This window comes from Pan paniscus, chromosome 8 (assembly GCF_029289425.2).
Source record: "Pan paniscus chromosome 8, NHGRI_mPanPan1-v2.0_pri, whole genome shotgun sequence".
NCBI classification, from domain to species: domain Eukaryota; kingdom Metazoa; phylum Chordata; class Mammalia; order Primates; family Hominidae; genus Pan; species Pan paniscus.
The window spans coordinates 75,001,903-75,029,295 of NC_073257.2; the positions used below are offsets into that span (position 1 = coordinate 75,001,903).

At 42.1% G+C, this 27,393-nt stretch overlaps 1 protein-coding gene across 11 annotated transcripts in view; it reads right to left on the reverse strand.

The window, feature by feature from the left end:
* Nucleotides 1–27,393, reverse strand: part of EGR2 (early growth response 2) — a 107,728-nt gene that overhangs the window by 3,843 nt on the left and 76,492 nt on the right. For 4 of the 11 annotated variants that reach the window (XM_057298904.1, XM_057298903.2, XM_057298906.1 and 1 more), the window contains 2 exons: nucleotides 2,716–2,822; nucleotides 21–129 (listed from right to left, as the gene is read on the reverse strand). In XM_057298904.1, the coding sequence (XP_057154887.1) occupies nucleotides 21–129; nucleotides 2,716–2,814 (208 nt within the window). In that variant the 5' untranslated portion in view covers nucleotides 2,815–2,822. Of the gene's footprint in view, nucleotides 1–20; nucleotides 1,183–2,715; nucleotides 2,823–3,280; nucleotides 3,343–27,393 lie in introns of those variants that run through there. The other 7 variants (XM_055092883.1, XM_055092881.2, XM_055092882.1 and 4 more) reach the window with 5 other exon arrangements.

Here is a 27,393-nt window from a genome sequence, read left to right on the forward strand (position 1 = left end):
TGCGAAGACACGCGGCTTACCTCCGGCCACTCCGTTCATCTGGTCAAAGGGGCCTCCCAGTTCGGCATTGGGAAAGATGGTCACCGACGTGGCGGCGAGGTCCTCCACCGGGTAGATGTTGTCAGACAGCTGGTGCACAAAACCACTGAGAGTTACTGGGATTTTGTCTACGGCCTTGGCGGTCATCATTTGCTCCTCGCACAACCTGGAGACCCAACTCCCTCGCTACCTGGAGTGTCAGAAAAGCCGTTTTGGAGAGGGGTTGGACTGAGCCTGGGATGGTATCTCCTTTTGCCCTCCACACTTAAAAACAACCACCACACACACCAAGAAAAAAAAAATCAACAGAAATAAAAGTAGCAAACAAGTTGCTGTTTTTTAAGAAATAAGAAAAATGTCTATTTGCCACTGACTCTCTCCTGTCTGTGTTCCGGCTGCTGGGAAGCCAGGAGTTGCTGGTGTAGTGTTATTATAACAGTCAGTGAGTCCCCTCGCCGAGCTATTAATCAATTGCTCCTCGCTCAGTTAGACGGAAAGTGTTGCTCTAAGTATTTATGGGCAGGTCTTCAATACCCGTGACGTCGCTGCCCATATATGGACTGAGGAACAGGGCTGGGCCAGGCGGCTTTTGCCGTCACATGGCTGATTTGCATACACGGGCTCGACCGCGCGGACTCCGCCGGGCTCGCGACTTCCAGCTCGCAGGCGGCGGGGATCGCTGGGGTCCCGGGCGCGCGGCCCTAGCTGCAGCCTGGGTCCGGGGCGCAGGGATCGCGGGGGAGAGGGCGCGCCATGGACCCAGTCACAGCCACAGCATGAGAGCGAGCTGCTCCGGGCTGCGGCTCAGCCTCCCGGGGCGGGGAGGAATTCCGGTTCTCTGGGACTTTCCAAAAAAGGCGAAGATCCGGTGCCGGCGGCTCCGCCTCCCTAGCCCTTGTTTGGGAGCCATTCCGGAAAATTAAACTTCGGAAAGAAACCGAGCGGAGCCGAGACACTACAGTCAAACCCCTACTCACTTTCTTGGCAGCTCAAAACCGCAAGCAAAAGGAGGCAGCGAAGAAAAAAAAAGCTACATGCATTCACGGAAGCTGACTGCTTTTTTCTGAATTACTTGGTGGAAAGAAGTGGCTGGTGATAAGAGTGAATGCGTATTGCTTTTTTGGAAAGTCTGTTCTATTTATACAGGAGCGAAAACGGAACAGGTTTGGGTTGTTTGTTTGTTTAAGTATTTTGGGCACCTTGGGACTGGGAGGGTAAACCCTAGGAGGAGCAGAATTACTGTGGGGAGCTTCGAGAGAAATCCTCAGCCGGAGACACCCTCCTTCCTCTACCCGCGCGCTCCCCGCCCCCCTTCAGCTGCTGCGCGGAGCGGGCGCCCTTCCCGGCGCGTCTGGGCGGTCGGCTGCGTGGGGGCGTCCAGATGGAAGCTTGGACACTCACCCTGCCCCTCCAGACACACATACACACACACTCACACTCGCTCCACTTCCGCTACACACTCCCGCCCCCGCTGCCCTCTTCACACACCCGCTCACACACCTTACACTACACACCTCCCTGTTGACTGAGCCCGCGCGCCCTCGTTGCCAGCAGTGTCCCGGCGGCAGAGCGGACTCCGGGCTCGCTGGACAGGAGGCTCTATGAAGACACTGGCCTAACCTTCACTACCGGTCCCTGCAGCCAAAGAATCCCCCTGACCCCCATAGCCCACGATCCAGGACCGCGCCCTGCCCGCACCCGAGCCAGAATACACGTACTAGAATAAATATTTTCTCTCCCTCCCCAAAAAACACCTCGGTGAGCCCAGCGCGGTCCTCAGTGACGGCCGAAAGCATCTCTAATCACTTTCAAGACGCCATCCCCATCCCCCAACCCACTCGTTTTACTTTGCGAGACCCCGGTAGAAACCCTTCTGTTTAGTTCCCAAAGCAATTTTTAAAAACTTTTCCAAAGTCCAAATAGCAGCAGGTTCTGGCTTGCTGGGCGCAAAGCTTCTACCTCCCAGTGCGCCCCAGCCCGCAATGGATAGCCGGGCCTGGCCGGGGCCCCACAGGAGGCTGGTCCCGGGTGCCCAAGTCCAGCGCACCGCCGCCTGCATGACTCATTCATGGTCGTTTGTGCAGGTTGCGAATTGCCCCAGAGCCCTTTCCCGCTCCAAAGCCGCGGAGGCCAGGGATAACGCGCAGGGTCAGCCTCGCGGGCCTGTCCTGTCCCTTTTTCACCCCGGGCCCGGAGCGGCCCTAGCCTAGTGTGGGCCGGGGCGGGCGGGAGCCACGGCGCCACGCCGTGGAGGAAGCGCGGCGCTGCAGGCGGGTCTTCAGCCGCTCACCTGCTTCGACCGCTGCAGCCGTGCGCCAGCTCTCGCCGGGCCCAGCGCACCGCGGTCAGGGCCCTGAGGCGGCCGGGAGCGGTCTCTCCCTCTGCTCTTCCACTCAAGCGCTGCTTCTCCCCCTCCCTCCAAAACAGCCGGTATCCAGCGGCCGGCCATCTCTCTGACTTAAGTCACCCAGAGCACATTTGGGAAAGTTTCTCGCTCGCGCTGTGCGCTTTTTTCCAATTGGGGATGAAAAGGACATGGAAAGAAATCGCAGCAAGGTTAGCACCCTAGTAGATACCCCACCCCAGCAAAAATGTGCAAAGTCCTATTTCTCAAGAAAGAAAGAAAGAAAAAGAAAGAAAGAAAAGAAAAGCAAGAAAAGATAGCTGCGTTCTTACCACGTGCGCCAGCCCACTCCGCCTGCGCTCTGGCGGGTCCCGCGGCCCCCGCGCTGACCATGGGCAAGACGACGCCTCGGAAGGGAGTCCGACTCGCATCTCGGGCCCTGAGTCCGAAAGAACGGGGGAAAGCCGAATTATGCAAATGCGGATCCCTGCGATGGGGCTCGGGTTACGGCCCCCGGCGGCCCCTTAGGTGAGGCACCCACCGGCAGCAAGCGCGGGCGAGGCGACTGCTCGCGCTTCGCTCCTCTCTGCGCACGTGGGCGGACCGGCAGGCGGGCGAGTTGCCCGGGCCGCCCCGCGACTGGCGCTGCTGCCAAACCCGCCGGCGGTCGCCGCGCGCCACCCCGAGGGGGAGCTCCTGGACGCCCGAGTGCCCGGCCAGCAGGGCGCGGAGGGCAGGACCGGGGCTGGGGGCGGGGCGGGGTGCCTGAGCGAGGGAAAACCGCGAGGTCTTCGGCTGCCACCTTTCCCGGAGGAGGATGCCAGTAGAAGGCGGGTGGAGGAGGGGGCCCCATCAAGGAGTCTTGAAAGCACATTGGAGTAAATGAGAGTGACTGACCCTCTGAAATTCTTGTGAGCTTTCCAAGGACTCACACCTCCCCCTAAGAGCTACGCTGCATCAGCCTGGGGTGCGCAGGGAATGGAGTGGGGGCGGGGACGGGCGGCAGCTGCGGGGAGGCCAGGGAATGCCTGGGGCCAGTCCTGGGAGGCCTTTATTGAACCTCCGCTGAAACAAGTCAGTAGATAACTCTCGTAACCTTTGTTTTTTTGAGTGTCTCTTGAAGTACCAACCCTTAAATATGGGTAGTGCAGATAATGGAACAGAATCAAGGCGCACCCTTTCAAGCCAGCCACCCTGTGGATAAGCTCAGAAAGCTAAAGTGGCTTGCCTAAAGTCACGTAGCTGGTAAGTGGTCGTGTCCAAACTTGCAGCTGGGTCTTCTGAATCCAAGTACAGCGCACAGTGGTCGCTACATCGTGCCCTCAGGAAAACCCAGGTCTGAAAAGTGAACACTTCTTTGAGGATTGGGAGCCTGACTCAGCCCACTAGGGAAGAATCAGGCCGCCTCCGCCAATTTCATCTCCTTTCTTTGCCATTTCTGAGGGGAGCAAAGCTGAGGTCAGGGCTTTCTACAGGCAAGGAGGAAGGGACTGTCATGGACACGCCCCCTGCCCACTGTAAAGGGAGAATTTGAGTTCTTGGGCTCTGCAGACCTAGATTGTGGATGGAATAGCCAGGCTGGCACAAAGCCACCATACTAATAGGCGCTGTCATAAGAGAAGCTAGCCCCACAGTATCCTTCCTGGAGACAAGAAGAGGTGAGAAAAGAAAGAAGTGCGGACAAGTAAAAACTCCAAAGGGTTTACCGAGCAAGATACTGTGCTGGAGGTGGAGGGGTGTGGGGATGGAGAATGTGAGAGTTGAATACAAACATGTACCATGGTCCCTACTATTAAGCATTTGAACTTTTTTGTTTTGATTAAAAATCCAACAAAGAAACAACTTTCTTTAAAATAGACCTGTAAAAATGCCCGACTAAATGGGGCACTCCAAGATGTATCAGGGCTATTAAAAGAGTAGCAAACTCATGCCAGATTCCAGTTTGCTTTGTCCAGATTCCAGAGCCAGAAAGTAAAATAACAACGATGCAGAGAAACCCTTTAGTAGGCTTGCTCCTGGGGTTGCGGGAGAGTGATTAGGGTGACAAGCGGGGGTGGCAACCTGAGGGTCCTAGCTGGACCCCAGAGTCTCCTGAGTGATTTTCAGTTTGTTTGTTTTTTTTAACCCAGATTTGAAATTCTCATTTACAATGTGGTGACAGGATCACCATCAGCCAAGAGGGATGTCACAAATAATTTGTTCTTATTGGTGTTTTGATTTATTAACATTCTTGCACATCATGATAGGCTCTACCTATTGTAATGTCATTTTTGTTCCCTTCCATACTAATACTGTTACTGGAGTGGAAGACAAAAGAAGGTCAGAATTTGCCTTAACTGTGGACACTCATGAGGGTGGGGACCTCAAACTTGAATGGCATAGAACATGTGCACTTCGGTGAAAATCAGATCAATTGCCAACTCTGCCATCCACCTAAAGTGCCCCTGCATGCTGAAAAAAAAGTGATAAATGGTTCTCTATGTTTCAGCATCTCACTACTAATCTGGTAATCCCAGAGGCTATAAACCAAGCCCAGGCTACGCCAATCAAAACTGTTGTGAAGCTTGAGGAAAGCATTGCTTTGCACCAGTCCAATGTACAACTTAAGTCACGTGTCATTGGCACAAATAATCTGGACAGGAGGAGATAAGAGCTCTATGATCTAATTTTGTAGAAGCAGCAGCACAAGCAGCAGCACTGGCCCAAGCAGTGGGTGCTCAGGTTCCCTTTAGATATTTCGTGTGCCTCTCTACCAGGTGTCCATCACTACACCAAACCCCAGGGATATAATGGTGCCTAAAATTAGGCCTGGTTCCCACCCCATGGAATTAGCATTGTGCATCACACAAATACATGACTATGAACAATGACAGTGTTTGATCCCAATGAAAGAAAATGACAAAGGACCCAGTTGAATCTAGGAGGTTGAGGAAGACTTCTCTAAGCAGAGATCTGAAGGATGTGCAAGGATTGGGGGAAGGTCAGTGGAGACAGCATTCCAGGGAGAAAGAACAGGTGTTGAAAGGTGCCAAGGTGGAGGGAAGCAAAGTTCATTTGAGGAATGGAGAAAGTCCATGGTTGGTGGAAACTTCTAAGGCCATCTCCATGTCTAGTGCACTGGGGCTGAAGGTAGCCAATACAGGCATCCTCCTTGGAGTGTCTCCGGAGAGATTTCATTCTCCAAGAGTGTCTTTCTTTGCTCTGCCATTTCTTTTTCTGGCTAATGACAGTGACATTAGAATTTTTACATTTGAAATTTTTTACCACTCAGCTTCTGCAGACAAATGAGAACATGCTGACAAGGTTTCAGCAAGGAGAACATACACAAAAATGCTTATTGATATTAGCATTGTGTCTTGGTGACAGTCGTAATGAAAAACATTTCTTAGTTGTCTATTTCTTAATAAGGAAATGACAGACTGTGTGAATTTTGTCCCATTTTAAATGAATAGAGTTTGTAAGTGCAGTTTTATCTAGTAGAAACACATCCTGACAAATCTACAGATCACTTTACCATTGCTGGCAAAAGATAAAAGGTAAATCAATGCATGGTATATCGTGACTGTTTAAGACAAGGTACATACAAACCTGATGTCCACTTTAATAAGTGATAGGCTGTCAGTCTGATCATAAAGGCTGAAAGCATAATCTTCATCCAAAATCATGCCTTTTTATATTTTCTAATCTTTCAGCTTATACCTTTAATTTATTATCTCTAATTGTATAAAAAATAAAGTTTGCTATAACTGAGGAGCTTACGGATTTTTAGACACATATGACTAGCCTGCTTATATTACCAGGTTACGGGGAGCAATTTTTCTTCTTCCAAATGATGTCATACTTGTTGTAGAAGCTTTGCTTTTATACTGACAAAAGGACCAGGCCAGTCAGTGCATCCAGTTGTCAGAGCAGTTGCTTTGCAGCATTAAACCAAAAAAGAAAGCAAATTGTATATTTCAATCAGATAATCTTAATAAGAATGGTCACTATTTCTCATGATTATGGTTAAGATTATAAGCTCTGGAGGCCTATATGGCCTGGATTTAAATCCTGAGGTCCTGGGTTCAAACCCAAATCCTGACACTACCTGGCTATATGTACTTAAACATCTAGGTAGTCAAAATTTCTGGCCAGACGCGATGGCTCATGCCTGTAATCCTAGCCCTTTGAGAGGCTGAGGCAGGCAGATCATGAGGTCAAGAGATCGAGACCATCCTGGCCAACATGGTGAAACCCTGTCTCTACTAAAAACACAAAAATTAGCTGGGTGTGGTGGCACGCACCTGTAGTCTCAGCTACTGGGGAGGCTGAGGCAGGAGAATTGCTTGAACCTGGGAGGTGGAGGTTGCAGTGAGCCAAGATCACGCCACTGCACTCCAGCCTGGCAACAGAGTGAGACTCCGTCTCAAAAAAAAAAAAGGAAAAAAAATAACAAAAAAAAACTTCCATAACTTCTGTGTGCCTCTATTTCCTCATATATAAAGTGGACAGAATGATTATAGAGTTGTTTTAAGGATTAAATATAATAATATAGGTAAAACCCATAGCATATTGTCAGTATATAATAACTATTCAGTAATTGTTAGCTATTAAATCATTACTATTATTGACTGTTCACTCTGCACCAGACACTTTACTATGTTCTAGGTTCATTGCTTCATTCCTCACAACCACCTTGAGAAACAGGGCTATTTATTCTCATTTTACTGATGAGGGAACTAAAGCTCAGGGAAGATACACAGCTCACCCAAGTTCACACAGAACCAGAATATGAACTCTGTTCTCTCAATCACCAAAGCCCACATGCTTCGAGTACATTATATAATGTAGAACAACCCACAGCAGATAAAAGCAAGACAGTGGCCATACTTCAAACATTGATATATGAAGTATTTGTCGCTTTTTTCCAAAATTCTGAGCTTCAGCTTCCAAGAACATTGATAATATCATTACTGAGCAGGCGAAAAAGGAACCCAGAAGGCAGACGTTATTGGCATGTAATTTAAAACAAGCTATACCTTTGTGGAAAATGTCATCTAAACTTGGAAAGCCAAGTTCCACATTAATAATAATCCAATTAATATATCATCTTTTTTTCCAGTGAGACCATAATGCATAATAATAGCACTGTTGTTCTTCCAAGGAGGTTTGGGAATATAGAACCAAAATATAAAATTTAGGAAGAATGGGTTAGCAAATTTCCTGCGAAATCTAGTGACAGTGCTCCATAAGGGGCATTCTTAGCCTTGTACAGCCCATGTAGGAGCATGTCCCCGTGGGATCTTCTCACATATTCTCCATGCCATTACTTTTTCAACTTTATTATAAATCTCCTTAAGGCAGGGACATCAGAAATGTGTTCTCTGTTTATATTCCAATCAAGCAAAGTTCTGGATAGGAATCCAATATATGCCTTTCCAGTGACGAGAGGCATCTGAGATTTTTATACTATCTTGTCAGATAATTCCCAATTAATTCTACCCATCCCACTGCATGCTATGTCTAACAGTTTCTTAGGGAGATGTTGTATTCAGAACAAGGGCAAGGACCCTAGAAAGCATCCTCTGAAGGGTTCGTCCTCAGATATCCCCTTTTGCAGAGGTTTAAATCATTAAGGTCTGAGGGGCCACTCTCTGTCTTCAGGATAGTGAGTGCTACTGACATGGTAGCAGCCAGCAGTGAGCCACCCCCTCTCCTTCCTGACTCCTCTCCCACCTACTACTAGTCCCAGATGCAGGGCAATCCAGGTAGCCTGGGGAATGGAAAGGACTCAAGGCACAGAGTTTCAGTTCTGCCTCTGACAATGGCTGATGGTGCTATTTGGGGTAGGTGGTTGATGCTAGAAGGCACCACCTGTGCTTGCTGCAGTCACATCACTCAAACCTTTAGTGACAGCCTTGGGAGATAGGCTTTTCTTTCCCTGTATCCAGTGATGCTTCTTAACCTCATGCCACAAAGAGGTAGAGACGTCACATCCCCTTGTGCCTAGCAGAATTTTAAGTAGCAGCCAAGGGGGCCATAATGTTTAGAAAAAGAGTTTTACATCTTCACTATTTTGAGTGAGAAAGGTGGGGGGAGCAGGGGAGAGGATTGGGCAGAAAGAAAATGCAAGAAGCTGGTGCTGGGTACAACACTGTGTACTGGAAATACCATGAGATTAGGAATTGGCCTTAATGGTTGCCTCTCCATCATAATAATGGTTGATATTTATTGAGCATTTCAGGATGCTAAACACTTTCATGACTGGGATGCTTTATCTGTTTTAATCTACCAATCACACTATGAAGCAGATATCATTATACTCAGGAAACTGAGTCACCAAAGCCCAAGTTGCAGAGCTGATTAAGTGGAAGTGCCAAGACGTGAACCCAAGTAGTCTGACTCCATTACTGGTGTTCCCAGTACCTACTCTAACCGGTGTAACTAGACAAGTGACTTAGCATCTCTGAGCCTCTGTTTCTTCATCTTGAAAATGAGACTGGGTATTCCTGCCCTAAGTGCCATTGGCCAGAGCATTGCGAGACATCCAAGGAAGACCACATTCTGAAAAGCAGGGCAATACTGCAAATATAATTGTTGTCTCCCAGGGCAATTGTTTGGGTTGCTGGGCCTTCAGAGGCAGGGCTGAATATAGATTGGGGTAGGGTGGGAGGCCAAGTTTATGATTCCAGGACAAGGCATCAACCATTGAACTCAACTTGTGACTTGTTTGCTTGCTGACCAATCCTAAGGCCCTTTAAAGTGGCCTCTTTTCCTCTCCTCACAGTGCAGAGTGGTCCATATCTGTGTTTTCCTTCTCATGTGGAGATAGGGGAGTGGGGAAATGTCCCTTGGAGTCTTGGGGCCTTTGGAACTAGGCCTTGGTGGGTCTGCTTCTCCTGATACTAATAGCAGGCCCAGACACATGGTCATACTCCTTCTCGCATCCTCATAATTAACTAGATTGTGTGCTTCCCTCTAAGGGCTGTTGTGGTGCCAGTGTGCTCACTACTGACTAACAGAACAATTTCAATCAATGGCCTTGTATGCTCAAAAGAGAGTCTCCCCAGAGACCTGGCAACCCCCAGCCTTTTGGAATTAGACAGATTGCTTTTTTAAAATACGATTATTCAGACAACAACCCATGAACACTTCAAAAAGAGGAAAACTGGAACAATTTATTACAGCCTTTCTTCCCTTTATTTGAATTTCATGAAACAAGCGGCACCAAAAACATGTCCAAAGTGACCATTTTCGTCCTCTCATCTGTTACTCAGAAATCCTAGAGATGGAAGGTGCTTTAACAAGGGAGCTTATTCCTCACTTTTCCTGTGTTTCAGGCTTTTTAAAATCACAGATTGCTCTCACAGAATAGCAACTAGAGTGGACTGTTACCAAACAAATAGAAACTAGTATCTGGAAGCCCAATATGTATAAATATTAGGTAAAAGATGGGTGGGTGGCTGTAGTGGAACCTGAGTGGACTTGACTCCTTCCCCACTGTGCAAATTCCTGATGAAGAGGACTGAGACACTGTGATGGTTAATACTGAGTGTCAACTTGATTGGATGGAAGAATACAAAGTATTGATCCTGGGCGTGTCTGTGAGGGTGTTGCCAAAGGAGATTAACATTTGAGTCAGTGGGCTGGGAAAGGCAGACCCACCCTTAATCTGGGTGGGCACAGTCTAATCAGCTGCCAGCGCAGCTAAAATATAAGCAGGCAGAAAAATGTGAAAAGACAGACTGGCCTAGTCTCCCAACCTACATCTCTCTCCCATGCTGGATGCGTCCTGCCCTAGAACATCAGACTCAGCTTTGGAACTCAGACTGGCTGTCCTTGCTCCTCAGCCTGCAGACAGCCTATTGTGGGACCTTGTGATCGTGTGAGATAATACTTAATAAACTCCCCTTTATATATTTATCTATTCCATTAGTTCTGTCCTCTAGAGAACCCTGACTAATAACAGACACCTTGTCCAAATTCCCTGGGATTTGAAGGCCACTGCTGTAACTTAGAGGCTCAGCCCACATTATGCTGAGCCAGGGGCTGTGGATAAGCAGGTAGGTGAACCAGAGGGTAACTTCTCTCACTTCCAAATGCCCAGACTAGCTCATAGTGTTCCTTTATCCATTCAGCAAATATTTATTAAGCACCTACTATATGCTAGGTATTATGCTAGATGCTTGGAATGCATCAGTGAACAAAACTCCCTGTCTTCATGGAGCTCACATCCTGAAAATTCTTATGAATTTAGTTCCAGGAACCAAAAAAGGGAACTAAGTTTGTAGTGTCTTCCTCTATCTTCAGCCAGAATCACATTTAAACCACCCACACTCAGGTATGAATCTCTCCTAAGGCCATCAGAGAAAGAATACCAAACTTGTTTTAGTAACTCATTCCAGTGTTTAATACGCTCACAAGACATTCTTCAGAGATAGAATACACCCTATTTTAGTAGGCATTTTGTTTTGTTTTTTCCTCAGGAGACCTGATAGAAGTTAGTCACAATGTTCTGGGTAAGAACCAGTCACAGGCTGGAATAGAGCCCTCAAACTTCTCTGTTTAACGTGGATAGAATCTCAGTTTCTATAGCCTGTCCCCAGGATTTTCATGTTTTGAGCCTTTCATCGTCCACATCAACTCTCTGATGAATTTCCTCCACACTTCCCAGTGGTTGTAAAGCCCAGTAAGCCACTTTAGGTGCCACTCTACCCTTTCCAAGTCCCTTTCACTCACATTACTTCATATATAACCCTGTGATGTTGGCAAGGCCATGTTCACCTCTCCCACTGCCCAGAGAAGCCAAGTGAGCCCCAGAGGGGCCAAGTGACTTACCTAAGGTCACGTAGCTAGTAATGAGACAGAGGCAGCATTGCCAGCCGGGTCTCCAGGTGCTGAACTTCAGAGTTCTGTCTCATGGGAGCCTCAGCTACCAGTCGGGAAGGCCCAGGTATGTGAAAGCTTGTGCAATCCCTGAGACATTTTGATGGCTGGTGGCCAGTTAACATTTAGGTCATGTGTTTTCTTCCCCAGGTGTGTGCTGACCCTGTTCTGTACCCTGTGTCATATGACCCCTAAAGGTAAGGACTGGTAGCATAAAGTAAAATTATAACCACCATCAACCAGCCAGTTCCTGGCCTTCTAGGTCATCAGAGGCAGGTTGGGGCCCCACCAGCCCTAGGTCCATCCCCATTAGTACTCATTTGTCCCATTTCTGTGAGGTTGGCACTGACTCAGTGATTGCCACCCTCTGGGTTATCAGCCTGTGGTGCAACCAGAAGAGATTCTCATCTGTGTGAGGTGGCTCGAGTGTGGTTGGGTCTTGACTGGGGTGACCAGCCTGACCAGGTGGAGGAGATAGATTCATCCACATCATCAACAGAAGGCTTTGATGGCTTTGTTTTTTTCCAAACTTAGGTAACCTGTGCCACAGTATGCTCAAAAATGATCACCGCATTATTTTCAGATGAAGCCATTTGTGTTTGTGGCTAAAATTTGGCCTCATCATAATTCACATAATGGGTAACAACACACTGCCCTTTCAGTCTTGCCCAGAGGGTTGCAAGAGGGTCCTTAATATAATGAAAGGAATTGGTGTATAGTTACAGGAACTGGCCGGTAACTGTGCTGGGCCATCTTCTGACCTGACTCATTATCAGAATCCTAGTCCCAATAATCTATTGTAGAACAATAATAACAGCAAAGAAAATGCCCTTTAAGAAGCTAATTTTGAAATAATCTGGGTTCCCATTATAATTTTTTTAAAAATCCACTCCTTACCACAACCTGCAAGTCTCTACATCAGGGGTCCCCAACCCCCAGGGCTACAGACTGGCACCAGGAACTCTTAGGAAGTGGGCTGCACAGCAGGAGGTGGAGAGTGAGCATTACTACCTGAGCTCCACCTCCTGTCAGATCAGTGGCGGCATTAGATTCTCATAGGAGCATGAACCCTATTGTGAACTGTCCGTGCAAAGGATCTAGGTTGTGTGCTCCTTATGAGAATCTAATAATGCCTGATGATCTGAGGTGCAAGAGTTTCATCCTGAAACCATCCCCCAACCATGTCTGTGGAAAATCTGTCTTCCACAAAACCAGTCCCTGGTGCCAAAAAACGTTGGGGACCACTGCTCTAGATGACCTGGCCTTGTCCTACTTCTCCAATTAACGTGTCTCTCCTCTCTCCCCACTGCTCACCATGCTCAAACATTCCATGCTCCTTCTCATCCTGTGCACCAGCTATTCCCCTTGTCTAGAATGACCCCTGCCCCCACCCTTTGGTCATCCTATGCCTAGTCCTTATTCAAATCTCAACACAAGCCTTCCCTTCCCAACCCTCCCCTCTCTTCCTTGGTCACCCTGACCATTACTGTGCTTTATTTTCTTATATTAGGTATATTTTTGGTGAGTATAAGCTCCATGAAAGTAAGGGCAATGCCTATCTGGACGGTCACTGTATCCCCCCACCAACAACAGTGCTGGCACAGAGGAATGTGCAGTAAGCATTTATTGAATGGATGGGATGAATGAGCCAAGATCAGCCAGGTTTGGGATCCACTGCCTTATTACAACCTTTTGCCCTTCCTGAGTCTTAGCTGCCTAATCTGTAAAACAAGAGTATTAGCCTCCGTGGCAGCTAAGGCCCCATACAGCTTTGGCAATCTATAATTTTCCGGCCCTGAGGACCCATGGGGAGCCCAAGGGCTTCAGCCTCAACCGTCACCCCAAACTGGACTATAATTTTGTAAATAAGGCAATATCACAAGTCCTGATAAAGGCAAAATATATCAGGCCCATTGAAGACGTCTCCCTCCTGCCAAGAAAGAGTGGGGTTGTGCTTTTTCCCAGGAAGAGGCTGGATGATCCTTATAGGAATTGTTCCCCATGAAGTCTGTTTGATTGAATCCTGTTGACTTGCTCATGCCAAGGTATTTGCAAATGGATGGAACAAATGAATATTCTGATACATACATGAGCTGTGCTTAGAAGGGAGACTTAACTAAATCTGCAACTACTGAAGCCTCTTTTTAGCTTTTTATCTTTATAAATAAAGATAATTTATCCTTTTTCAATCTTCAGGCAAGTCCCTCAGACTTCATTCATTCTTTCAAATGGATATTCTGCTTAAAGTGACATAGAACATAATGGGAAGGAGACAGTTAATAAGAGGGAAAGAAATGGTTTTTCTACCTAATTAGAGAATAGAACCTTAAAGTAACTTGTATTCTTTGATCTAAGGCAGTTAGGACTGCATGTTGCTTTTGAATGAATGCTGCTAAATTTCAGTAAGTAAATACCATTATTATCAACATTTGGCTTTGAATACCCTAATGGCACTCCTGTAGGCTTACTTTAATTTCAATGATGTATTTTAATTTTGGCTATAGAATAGAAACTACAGTTTATATAATTTTTAGAAAATCAAGAACAAGTTGGCTTAATTGGGGCTTGGTTATTTAAAACACACACACACACACAAATCAATAAATAGTGTGAAGAGAAAATAGTAATGCAAAGAAAGAAGTCACTTTCTTTATTGTCATAGTCCAAAAGTATCTGACCTATCAGGTGTAAATTGTAACTGACAGACACAAAAAGGCCATTTGTTAGAATTGTTGGGCCAATGCTGGCAAAATAAATAAGTAAGCATTTTTGAGACCTACTGAGTGCCAGGCCCTGGGTCAGAGGTTGTAGGAAATGAAAGATGAATGTGAGTCCATGTCTCTTGGAACCCATAGTCCAGAAAGAGGTAAGCTGGGTGCACCCATAAGTAGATTGCACAGAGGATGTGGTGAGTGTGATCAGACATGTTCAAAATGTTGTTACAGGTCCCAAAGAGGGGGACAACAGCTGCAAGTGTAGTAGTTGGGATCAAATAAGGTAAAGTACATGAAGGCCACTCATTTTTCAGACGTGAGTGTTTTCATGTCCTTCATAGCTCAGTAAACCTCTGTACACTATACCTAATACAATGGGATGGCTGTGGGAGATTATCAGTATACACTAATCAATCAATCAATTGACTTGATTGATACTTAGTAAAAGATAAAGGGAACATATTACAAACACAGTCCTTAGCAACCGATAGGTAGAGTTAATGGATTCTGGGGGTTTACCTGAAGATTGATCAAAAGTTTGGCTACTATAGTTGTAGACCCATAAACATAAGTTCTGTAGGTATCTATCATTTTTAGTTTTCTGAGCTAAGATTATTGAAGCCAATCAAGGGAGGAAAACCCATGCATTTGTACAGCCTAATCAGAAATGAAGGAGGGTGAATTTAGCAGCAACTAAACTTTGTTTTTCCATCAAAATATTCTGAGAATCATGTCCCAGACATCTCACCAACAAGTGGTTGTGTGGCTCTGTCAGGGGAAGAAGCAGGCCCTGAATTGTGCTGGTGTGGTTTTACCTAATAGATGGATAGAAAATAGAAGTTCAGCTTTGAAAAGTTCATAGGGCTGTCTGCTATAATGTGCAGGCCCCTAAAGACAGCATTTCCCCAGCCACCCTAAACCCTGATCACTGAACCCTCTACAGCTAATCTCACCACTGAACGGCCAGCTTTGGTCTGCATACACTGTGAGATCCCAGGCCCCACCAGAAACAAGCCATGGAGGAACAGCCAACCTGCTCATTTCAGTTTGTTGCCTCAGCCTGCATCTCCACAGGACTCCTGGATGAAATAGGAAATGAGAACACACTTGAGCTGCAGCCGCTGAATTTGGGGCATCTGGAGGAAGCCCATTTCAGGGCAAGACAGCCTCTCGCATTAGGCCAAGAGACCAGAGAAATCAGGAACTTGGGAGGCACGGGGACTTAGCATTCTACCCCACCCACTGCCTTTTATGCAGACTCTGACTCAATTAGAAGCCCAGGGAGGTATAGCAACAAAAATCTGAGGATAGGCAGGTGTTAGGAAAGAAAGAAAACCTGTCTCTGGTCCTGGCTTTCAAAGTTCCCATTTGGAGTAAATTTTCAGAATGGAAATTGATTATTTAACTTCAATGAATTTTTTAAAAAAAGAATGGACTTTTTTTGGTTCTGTCTCAGTGATTTTAATTAATTTTCAGAGGTCTACAGCAATAACTGTTACCTAGAATGCTATTATGGATAAAATGTGATGAGCTAGATAAAATTAAATGTTAATTGGCATAATTACCCAGTTAATATTTAAAGATTTGTTATCTGCATTCCTCTGCTTTTGCCTTATTGTGCTTTGCAGCTCAATATGAATTTTTTTTTAGAAAAGGAATTTTCTCTTCATCTCCCACTGAGTTATTTTTCACTTGGGTTTGCTGGTTATTAGTCAGAGACGATAATAATAATTTTTTCTTAAAGTGCAGGCTTGCAGCTGAGAATTTCCAAGCTGCAGTGAGTCACCTCTGGAGTAGTCAAGTCATTTATCTCCAAACCTCAGAGTCCAACGTTGTGCCAAGAAAGGGATTCAGGACTCCCCATCCTTGATACCCAGCATCAATACCATGATTCCCTACCTCATGGCATAGCTGTCTGTAGCTAGTCAGTGTAAGCCGCAGTAGTCCCACAAGCAAGCCTCCAAGACAGTCTCTAATTTTCATGTCTCTCAAACCAGTAGCGTTCATGTTCACCCTGCCTCAGCATCACTGCACACACAGGGTCCCAAACCTATGTCACATTGTCAAACAGTGACAGAGACTCATTAATTGCACAGGACTACCTGTCCAGGTTACTCTGCAGGAAGGGCCCAGTGTAAGGACCTGGACTATAAGGAGATCCAGCTTGTAGTCCTGCCAATGTTCTACCAATAATTTCAAATCATGGAGTGTCAGTGTGGCTCAGTGTTAGGTCTCTCAAACTTCAGTCATTTTTATTTTATTTTGCACTAAAATTTACTTTGTATTTTTCTTTAAATTATTTATTTTCATAAGTAAATATATTTTTAAAAGAAAACTTTATATTATTACCACAAAAGAGAAACCTGTATCATTTGGCATAAATAAAAAGGAATCATGAGAATGAATAATACATTAGGGTTTCCAGCCAATACAGTAAAATGGCTGTGAAAGTTCAGCTCCTGGAGGTAAAAAGGATTAAATGCAGAGAAAAGAAACTGGCTCACTGATTAAGACCATAGACTGAGGCAAGCTGTTCACTACCATTTTATATAAATGTGTATGTGTATTATATATATGTGTGTGTATATATATTTGTGTATATATGTGTGTTTATATGTATGTGTATATATATGCGTATATATGTAAGTGTATATATGTGTATATATATGTGTATATATACATACATATGTATATGTATTTATATGTATATGTATATACACATACATATATGTGTGTATGTATGTACATATGTATATTCATATGTATGTATGTACGATGTGTGTATGTACATATATGTGTATTATAAACACCCATATGTATGTTTTTATATATACATGTGTATATGTGTGTATGTATGTGTGTGTGTGTGTGTGTGTGTGTGTATAAAAACAGCTGCTGACCCACTGTCTAAGTTTATGGCTTAAAGGAATGTGTAAAGATAGAATCAGCTTCAAGGCTAGGACCTTAGCCAACCACCAGTTAACTTGTTGCTCTGATTTGTGAATGACATAAAAATAGAAAAACAGAAAATAACTGATTAGAATCTTGGAAATAAAAAATATGCTAGTGGAAATAAAACAATTGAAAATAATAAAAATCTGGATTAGAGAGAGAGAGAGTCAGAGAGAGTATTATTAAATGGGAATATGGTGTTAAGGAATTTACCAGAATGTAGCACAGACAGAAAAGATGAAGAGGAGATGGAAATGAAGGAGGAGACAAAACAAAAGCAAAAAGGAAGTTCACTTAAGAGACATGTGGATAGATTGAGAGTTTTCTCCAACTCTTTAAATAAGAGTTCCAGAAGCAAAAAAATAATGGAGAGAATAATAGAGAAACATTATATGAAGAGTAATACTTGCAAATTTTATCAAGACAACCTGAGATCAAAGTTGATCAAAGGGTACACAGTTTCAGATAGACATAAGGAATAGGTTTTGAGATCTATTGCACAGCAGGGTGACCATGGTCAAAATAATGTATTGTGAAAAATTAGCCGGGCGTGGTGGCATGCACCTGTTATCCCAGCTACTCAGGAGGCTGAGGCAGGAGAATTGCTTGAACCCGGGAGGCGGAGGTTGCAGTGAGTCAAGATCACGCCACTGCACTCCAGCCTGGGAGACAGAGTGAGACTCCATCTCAATAATAATAATAATAGTAATAATCTATTGTGTATTTTGAAGTAACAAAAATAATGCATTTCAAATATCTTACCATAAAAAAATGATGGGTAAGAGAGGTGATAGATATGTTAATTAGCATGAATTAATCCTTCCACATTGTTTGGCTATATTGAAACATCAGATTGTACCCCATAATGTGTACAATCATAAGTTGTCAACCAAAAACAATATTAATAATAAAAAGTGTATTGCGGAGCATACCTAGCATGCAGGTCTTGGTTTCTAATACCATTCTCCAATAAAAGGAACCAGGGCTCCTTTAAGAAAAGGCTGATTCTTAGACTGGGGCAGGAAATATACAAGATGAGCCAAAAGGAAAATAATACAATGATGGGGGCAAGCCAAATGATACAGGAACCTACTGAAAGCTACAAGAATTTGAACAAGAAAATAAATATAATTATATTGGGTTATAAGCCAAAGTAGGAAAATGTCCCTTAGTACATATTGATATAAATAAATGATTGAATAAATAAACAAATGGGGAGAATAGATATACTTAATATGCAGAAGAATTTCAAATAATTTATGTAGATACATTGCCCTTAAGAAGGTGGAGCATAATTCCTATTTAAGTGTGAGCTGCACATAGTGATTTTCTTCCAAACAGCACAGTATGGAAAGGGAGGGAAAAATGAGTAACTTTACACTGGAAAAACCTGATAAGCATTACCTCAAGTCAGGTGATCATGGCTAATATCAATAGTGATGTCATTTTCATAGTATGTACCCTTGATAGGATGTGATGAGAATGGCACTTTACCCATGTGATCTTCCTCCATAAAACACATTACCTTGATCTAACAATCAAGAAAACAACAGACAAATCCCTATTAAGGTTCATTCTACAAAACACCTGACTAGTAATCTTCACAACTGTCAAGGTCATCAAAAATGAGAAAGCTTCAGAAACTGTCACAACCAATAAGAATCTAAAAAGATAGGATGACTAAATGTAATATGGTATCCCAGATAGGATCCCAGAACTGAGAAAAAAGACATTAGGGAGAAATTGAGAAAACATGAATAAAATATAGATTTTAGTTAATAATAATGTACCAACATTGGTTCACTAATGGGGACAAATGTACCATGCTAATGTAACATGTTAATAATAGAGAAAACTGGATGTGGGATACACAGGAATTCTGCACTATTTTCTCAATGATTGTGTAAATCTAAAACTGGTCCAAAATTAAAAGTCTAATTATTTTAAAAGTGCATAAGAAGTGACCAAGTAGGATTAAAAAAAGGCTCACTGTAATAAAACTGTAGAACATCAAAAATATCCTAAAAGCTATGAAAGTAAAAAGAACACCTACACCTATGACTTACAGTTACATTTATTTTGATCAGCAGTAATAAAAGCTGGGCAACTATGAACGTAAATCTCAAATGTGCTGACGAAAAATAAAATAAATGTCGACTTAAAATTTTATACCTATGTAAACTATTACTAGGGAAAGAAGACAAAATCAAGCCATTTTCAACATACTATTTATATACTATTTACATATCTTATGTAAAAAAACAATTCAAGACAGACAATTTTGAAGAATAATTTAGCTGCAGGACTAACACAGATATCAAGATTAATATAAATCTGCATATGTAAACAGTGGTATTGGTCCAAGAATAGGTAAACAGACCAATGGAACAGACTAGGATCTAAAAACAGACGCACCTATCTATGGTCATCTGAATTATGACAAATGTCCCACAGCAATATGATGGGAAAATAATGGACTTCAATCAGTAGTGGTAGATAATTAGCTAGCCATGTGTTACAATGGAAACTTGACCTTACCTCACACTATATACAAAATTCAATTCAAAATGAATCATAGGGCCAGGCATGGTGGCTCACGCCTGTAATCCCAACACTTTGGGAGGCCGAGGCAGGTGGATCACCTGAGGTCAGGAGTTCAAGACCAGCCGGGCCAACATGGTGAAACCCTGTCTCTACTAAAAATACAAAAAATTAGCTGGGTGTGGTGGCACGTGCCTGTAATCCCAGCTACTTGGGAGGCTGAAGCAGGAGAATCACTTGAACCCAGGAGGCAGAGGTTGCAGTGAGCCAAGAGAGCGCCATTGCACTCCAGCCTGGGCAACAGAGCAAGACTCCATCTCAAGAAAAAAAAAAATGAATCATAGAACTAAATGTGAAAGGCAAAACAATAAAGATAAACAACTATTTTTATTATCTTGAGGTGGACACAAAATTCTTATAAAGCACATAAAAACACTAAACACGAAGGAAAATATTGTTCTTTAAATTATATTAAAATGAGAAACATATGTTTATTGAAAGATGCATTAAGAGAATGAAAAGTCATACCACATGGTGGGAGAAGATATTTGTCACACATATATCCAATAAAAGTCTTGTACCCAAAACACATTTTTAAAAAACTTCTGCAGAGCGCGGTGGCTCACGCCTGTAATCCCAGCACTTTGGGAGGCCGAGGTGGGCAGATCACGAGGTCAGGAGATCAAGACCATCCTGGCTAACACGGTGAAACCCCATCTCTACTAAATATACAAAATATTAGTCAGGCATGGTGGCAGGTGCTTGTAGTCCCAGCTACAAATCCCAGCTTGTAGTCCCAGGCTGAGGCAGGAGAATGGCGTGAACACAGGAGGCAGAGCTTGCAATGAGCCGAGATCGCGCCACTGCACTCCAGCCTGGGTGACAGAGCGAGACTTCGTTTCAAAACAAAAAACAAAACAAAACAAACAAATAAACAAAAACAACTTCTACAAATCAGTTTTTAAAAGACATGCAACCTGATTTTCAAATGGGCAAATAGTTGGGCAGGTGTTCCATAAAAGAATGATGTTTATGCCAATAAACATTAAAAATATTTTTTAATATCAACAGTCATCAGGGAAATGCTAGTTAAAACTGCAGAGGGATACCACTACACATCTGCCAGAAGAGCTACCAATTTAAAAACGAAAAATATCAAGTATTGGTGAAGATACAGAGCAACTGGAACTCTTACGTAGTCCTGGGAGGAAGTTATATTGGTAACTGGTTAAATTGGAAAACTGGCAGTATCTTCTGCCACTGAAGATTTACCTAACTCAAAACTGGGCAGTCAAACTCCTAGATATTAAACCAACATAAATAAATACACACACACACACACACACACACACACAGATCTGTACTAAAATGAACATAGCAACATTCCTTATAAGAGCCAAAAAACAGGAAACAACCCAAATATCCATCAGAAAAAGAATAGATTAAAAAATTACATTTTATGCAGACGATAGACTACTACCCAGCAATTTAAAAAAAACTACTTGCAATGATGTGGATAAATCTTAACAGACATAATGCTGAATAAAAGAAGACGGACCTATATGCATGCATGACCCCATTTATACAAATTTCAAAAACAGCCCAAATTCATCTATGGTGAATCTCAGCTCTGTCGTTTTTTAGTAAGTTGCTCTCTGTGCCTCTGTTTCCTCATCTGTAAAATAAAGGCGATAATGGTGCCTACTTCTTAGGGTTGTATGTAGAAAGATTATGCAACATGAGGTAACTAACAAACGCAGTGCTTGGCCCATGGCATTATGTAGCTATTATTATTATTATTGCTGTTATTAGTATTGTCATGTTTAACCCTGAGGAAAAGAAAAGAAAAAACATGTATTGAATTCTCACTTGTCACTCTCTGTGTTACCTCTCAATTGTCACAGAAACTTCATGAGATGGGCATTATCATTCTCATTTTGCAGCTGAGAACAGCAAGGCTCAGATACATCATGGGCTGAATCCAGACATGAACCCAGGTCTGTCTCTACCATACTCTATGGGAATAGAGTATAAGTGTACATGGAGGGGGAGGAGGAGAGGTGATCACTTTGGACTGAAGAGGCTTCTAAGATAACTCAAAGGAAGATGGTTATCCCTGAGTCTCATACCCACCTAGACCTCAGGTAATTCCAAGTGAACATTGTATGGAATTGCTGCAGAAGACATAAGATGATAAATAGTAATGGGGGGTTTTATTTAGGAATTAACATTTAGCTACTCTTCAAATTATAAACTGTGGAGATCTAAAAACATTTTTTAAGATATTAAATTCATTTGAATGCATTTAAATATTGAAGGGTTATGATTAATGAAAGTTCTAATAATTATTAATGTCCAGGTTTTTCCAACATCAAACCATCATTTAGGTTAGCGATGCCTATCTAGACTATAATAAACATTCATCCTGAAAACATCTGTTTTTATTCCACAAACAATATGTATTTGCCTAAAAAATTAACAAATAAAGGGCTGGGCGCGGTGGCTGACGCCTGTAATCCCAGCACTTTGGGAGGCCAAGGCGGGCGGATCATGAGGTCAAGAGACAGAGACCATCCTGATGAAACCCTGTCTCTACTGAAAATACAAAAAAATTAGCCAGGAGTGGTGGTGGGCGCCTGTAGTCCCAGCTACTCGGGAGGCTGAGGCAGGAGAATGGTGTGAACCCGGGAGGCGGAGTTTGCAGTGAGCCGAGATGGTGCCACTGCACTCCAGCCTGGGCATCAGAGCGAGACTGTCTCAAAAAAAAAAAAGAAAAATTAACAAATGAAGTAAAAGATTAGCAATAATAATATAATAGTAAACATTTATTAAGCACTTAAATTGTGCCAGACATCATTATAAGCAACCTACATACATCATTAGCTCATTTACTATCTCAACAATCTTATGAATTGTTATTATTGTTCCTATCTTGCCAATAGGAAACTGAGGTACAGAGATATTAGGTGTCAAAAGTTACATAGCTTGTAAGAGGAGATTCAGTGTGTGACCCCAGGCAGTCCAGTACCAGAACCTGCACTCCTGACTACCCTATTACAAGAATGCTTATCCAAAAGTGATTTAAAATAGAGGAAATCTAAAAACAACTTAAAGGTCCATAAATCAGGGTAAATTTCCAATATGGAATAGTTACATAACCACTAAAAACATGTTTTTCAGAAAAATTCAATGATATAGGAAATGTTTATGAAAATAAAAAACAGAAAGGTGAATATAATAATAAATGACATGGACTGAGTGATTACTATGTTTCAGGCTCTATTCTACATGATTTATAATGGACTATCTCAATTAATTATCACACTAACTTTGAGACAGGTACCATTTTCATCCCCATTTTACAAATGAGAAAAACTTCCAGGAGTTAAATAATTTTCTCAAAATACAGAACCTGGGATTCAAATGCAAATTGTCTGAAACTGGAAACAATGTTCTTAAATAGTACTCTACACAACTTCTCCTTTATTCTCCTATAAAATTGAATGTAAATTAAAAGCACCCATTAATTAATTCATTCAACAAATATTTATTGAACATTTCATATATCTCAGGTATGCCTTAGCAATGGGACTACTGCAGTGAACAGGCAGATAAAGCTCCTCCATTATATTCTAGTGGGAAATTAAAACATCAAACCACTCATTATAATAAAGTTTAATGAACACTATGACAAGGGCAACTAGTAGTCTAATTAATTCCTGGTATGACGAGTCCCTTCTAAATCCTATTATTTTTGTATATTAGTCTGGGCAGGACACAGTTCAGATGATCAGTGAGCACTCCACACATCCACTGCATGAGAGAATCAATCTCTATTTGTTTCTTACTCAATGATTGTTGTAACCTGCCACCCAGGCCACAGACTGGACCAAGACTGGCCAAAAGTAGCTATCCTTATGCAATGATTGTCATGCCCTGGTATTCTGAGTGAGAATAAGAGGGAAAGAGAGGAGGGGGCTGAGGACTCAAGTAGGCACGTTCCAGATAAAAAGACTTGAAGGAAATCTACCATAATGCTATCTCCAGAAAACTTGATGGCTTATCTCCAGATAGACGGAGTTGAGTGATGTTATTTTCTCTGTGTGCTTTTGTATTTTCCATATTTTCTACAGTGGATAATGCTTCATATGTATAGTTTTCAAAACTCCAGACCATTTGCACACTGATAGTAAATTGTAGAAAACATTAAATAATCAGTTAAAGAGATTTAGGACTTTTCTGACTATAGGAGCCAAAATGCTATATCAATTTTGTTTATTTGTTTGTTTTTTAATTGTGTAAAATACACATAACATAAAATGTACCACGTTGCCAATTTTTAAGTGTATAGTTCTGTGGCAATAAGTATATTCACATTGTTGTGCAACCATCATCACCATCCATCTCCAGAACTCTTTTAATCTTGCAAAACTGAAACTCTATGATGATTGAACAATACCTCCTCATTCCCCTCCCCACAGCCCCTGGCAACCACCATGCTACTTTCCATCTCTATGAATTTGAGCACTCTATGTTCCTCATGTAAGTGGCATGATACTTTCCTTTTGTGACTGGCTTATTTCACTTCCTATAATGTCCTAAAGGTTCATTCATTGTCTCGGTCCATTCAAGCTGCTGAAACAGAATACCTCGAACTGGGTGGGTTATAAACAAAAGAAATTTATTTTCCACAGTTTTGGAGGCAAGAAGTTCAGGATCAGAGTGGCAACAGATTTGATGTCTGGTGAGGGACCATTTCCTGGTTCATAGAAGGCCATCTTTGAGCTATGACCTCACATAGGAAAAGGTGCAAGAGAACTTTCTGGGGTCTCTTTTATAAGAACACTAATCCCATTCATAAGGGCTCGACCCTCATGACCTAATCACTTCCCAGAAGCCCCAACTCCTAATACCATCACAGGGGAAGTTAGGATTTCAACATATGAATTTCAGAGGACACAAACATTTAGTCTCTAACATCAATGTTGTTACACGTGTCAAAATTTCCTTTTTTTAAAGACTGAATAATATTCCACTGAATTTATATATAACATTTTGTTTATCTATTCATCTGTTGATGGACACTTGGATTGCTCCCACCTTTTGGCTATTATGAATAATGTTGCTGTGAACATGGGTGTGCAAATATGTCTTAGAGTCTCTACTTTCAATTATTTTGGGTATACGCCCCAAAGTGGAATTTTTGGATCATATGGTAATTCCACATTTAATTTTTTGAGGAACTGCCATACTGTTTTCCATAGAAACTGTATCATTTTACATTCCCACCAACAGTGCACAGTGTTCCAATTTCTCCATAGGCTCATCAACACTTGTTATTTTCGAATTTTTGATAATAGTCATCCTAATGAGTATGAGGTCTTGATTTGCATTTCCCTAATGATTAGTGATGTTGAGCATCTTTTGGTGCGCTTATTGGCCATTTGTATATCTTCTTTGGAGGAACGTCTATTCAAGTCCTTTGCCCATTTGTTTGTTTTACTGCTGTTGAATTGTAGGGGTTCTTTACATATTCTGATATTAACCCTGTATCAGATATATTATTTGCAAATATTTTCTCCCATTCCATGGATTGTGTTTTTACTCCACTAATTGTGTTATACCCATTTTAAATTAGATATTTCCATTAGGGTGAGGACATGAAGAAAACTATGAGTCTTTTTTCCAGGCCAGCAATTTCTGCTGGGCCCAGTAAAGCAAGGATAGTCCCAAGTCTGTGGCCAGCCATTCAGAGGTATAGACCTGATGTTGTGACTTTTAAAATGAGGAAATATAGCAGAAGTAATGAAATCTCAGACCAGTTTTTGACATGTCTCTCCCCTGACTCCACATCCAGACAACTTGTCATGCCCTCCCAATTCTTTCTTCTCCAGTATGATCACATCCACTCCTCCTTCCCATCGTTCTTCTGCCACCCTTATTCAGACTTCTATGATTCTACTCTAACAGATTTTTTAAGTGCTTGCAGTTGTTCAGAATGCCATTGTGAAAAATAAAGGCTGCAAATGAAATGTCCTAGGTCCAGATAAAACTGAGAAATGATGGATTAATAAAAACTAAACACATTTTTATTGCAGGACTTCTCAGAGCCTATACTATGCTAAAGAGGATTACATATCTCAAAGTAGAGATGTGTAAAGGTTTTCTAAGGTTATTTAGCTGCTGAACACATTTAGCAAGGTGGGTGGGAGAACCACTGTTAACTTTTAATAGGACATGGAAAATGCTAAAATATGGCAATAATCTCTCTGCCTCCAGTGTCATAGTCCCCCAAACTTCTGGTATCCCAGCTGAATTAATCTGCCTAAGATGCCACCCTGAGATATCTCTTATTGGCTACCAAAGGAAGTATATCAAAGGCTAATTGAGAAGTAGGTCTAACTTATCCTTTGAGAATGCTTGCTGACTACTCCCCCACACAAACTCTACACTTCCAGCAAACAGGATTGAGTGTCCTATCCAGAAAAAGTACAGCCTTTTTCATCTTCCTACAGGCAGAAGGAATCACTCCCTCATCCAGATTCCCTAACACCTTCCATTGCAAAATACCGTCATTATCTGTATGTTGCATTGATCCTCATATTGGGGTTTTTTTTTTTTTGAAGGAAGGAGACTGTCCCTTTCTCATCTTTGAATTCTTTTTATTTCCTCTGTCTACCAAAAAGAAACCTTAAAAAAATTACACAAGTAATAAATAAATACATGCTTGTAAAAATCCAAACACCACCAAAATACATAGAGGAAAAACAATCTATTCTCTACTCTTACCCTGTTCTAACAGGAAATTTCCATCAATAATTAACTGTGTATCTTTCAAACCCTTATTTACATTTAAGTGCATGTGTGTGTAAAATATACTTTTGATTATAATTTTATTTGTTAAGACACAAATGAAATTATGAATATATCTACTCTGCTATGACCTGCATTTTTCACTTTACCATATGTCTTGAAGATCTTTCTGTGTCATTACATATAGATCAAATGCAGTTCTAGTGGCTTCATGACATTCCATTTATGGAGGTACTATTCTATATTTAACTATTCTCCTTGACAATTTAGTTTGCTTCTTAATTTCACAATTAAAAATTAATGCTGCAATTAACATTCTTGTACATATATATTTATGTTCATTATATGAGTGATTGGATCTGTAAAATAAGGATATAATACTGGGCAAATGCTACAAATGTAAAATTTTGATGTTAACAAATTTTGCACTAAAAAGCCAATAATAACAATAAGTGTGTGTTTAATGAATATGTTTCAAATTATAATGTTCTAAAGTGCTTATCTCTCTGGTCCCGTGCCCAGCACAGAACCACATACAAATAGACAGTCAATACATATTCCTGTTTAGCAACAGTAGTAATCAGTTTTACAAATTCCTATCAGTTGAATACAAGACGGGTAATAATTTCTGTGAAAGTAATCTATGGGTCTTAGCTGGCCACAAGCTTAACATAAGGCAAGATAAAGTAGTACCTTAAAAACAAACAAAAAACCCAAATATTTGGTTGCATAAATAGAAGCATAAGTTTTAGATCACGGGACCTAATAGTCAGTTCAATTCAACAAACAAATTGTATCCCACAGACTCATACAAGTCAGACTACATATTTTTCAATGAGGGACACTGGTTACAAGGAGGTCACTGACAACCTGGGGTTTACTCAGGATGATAAAAGCTCTAATACCATGTTACATGAGGCAGAATAGGAAAACTGGGATATTTAACCTAGAGAGGAGAAAACCTAGGCAGCCCATGATAGCCATCTTGAAACAACACAAAAGGCTGACGTGGAGAAAGAGGAAGCAGATATATTCTCTAAACCAGCACTAAAGGTGGACTTGTCAGGCAGAGAGATTTCAACCAGTATGAGCTGACCACTTGCTAACCACTTAGGTCATTCAACA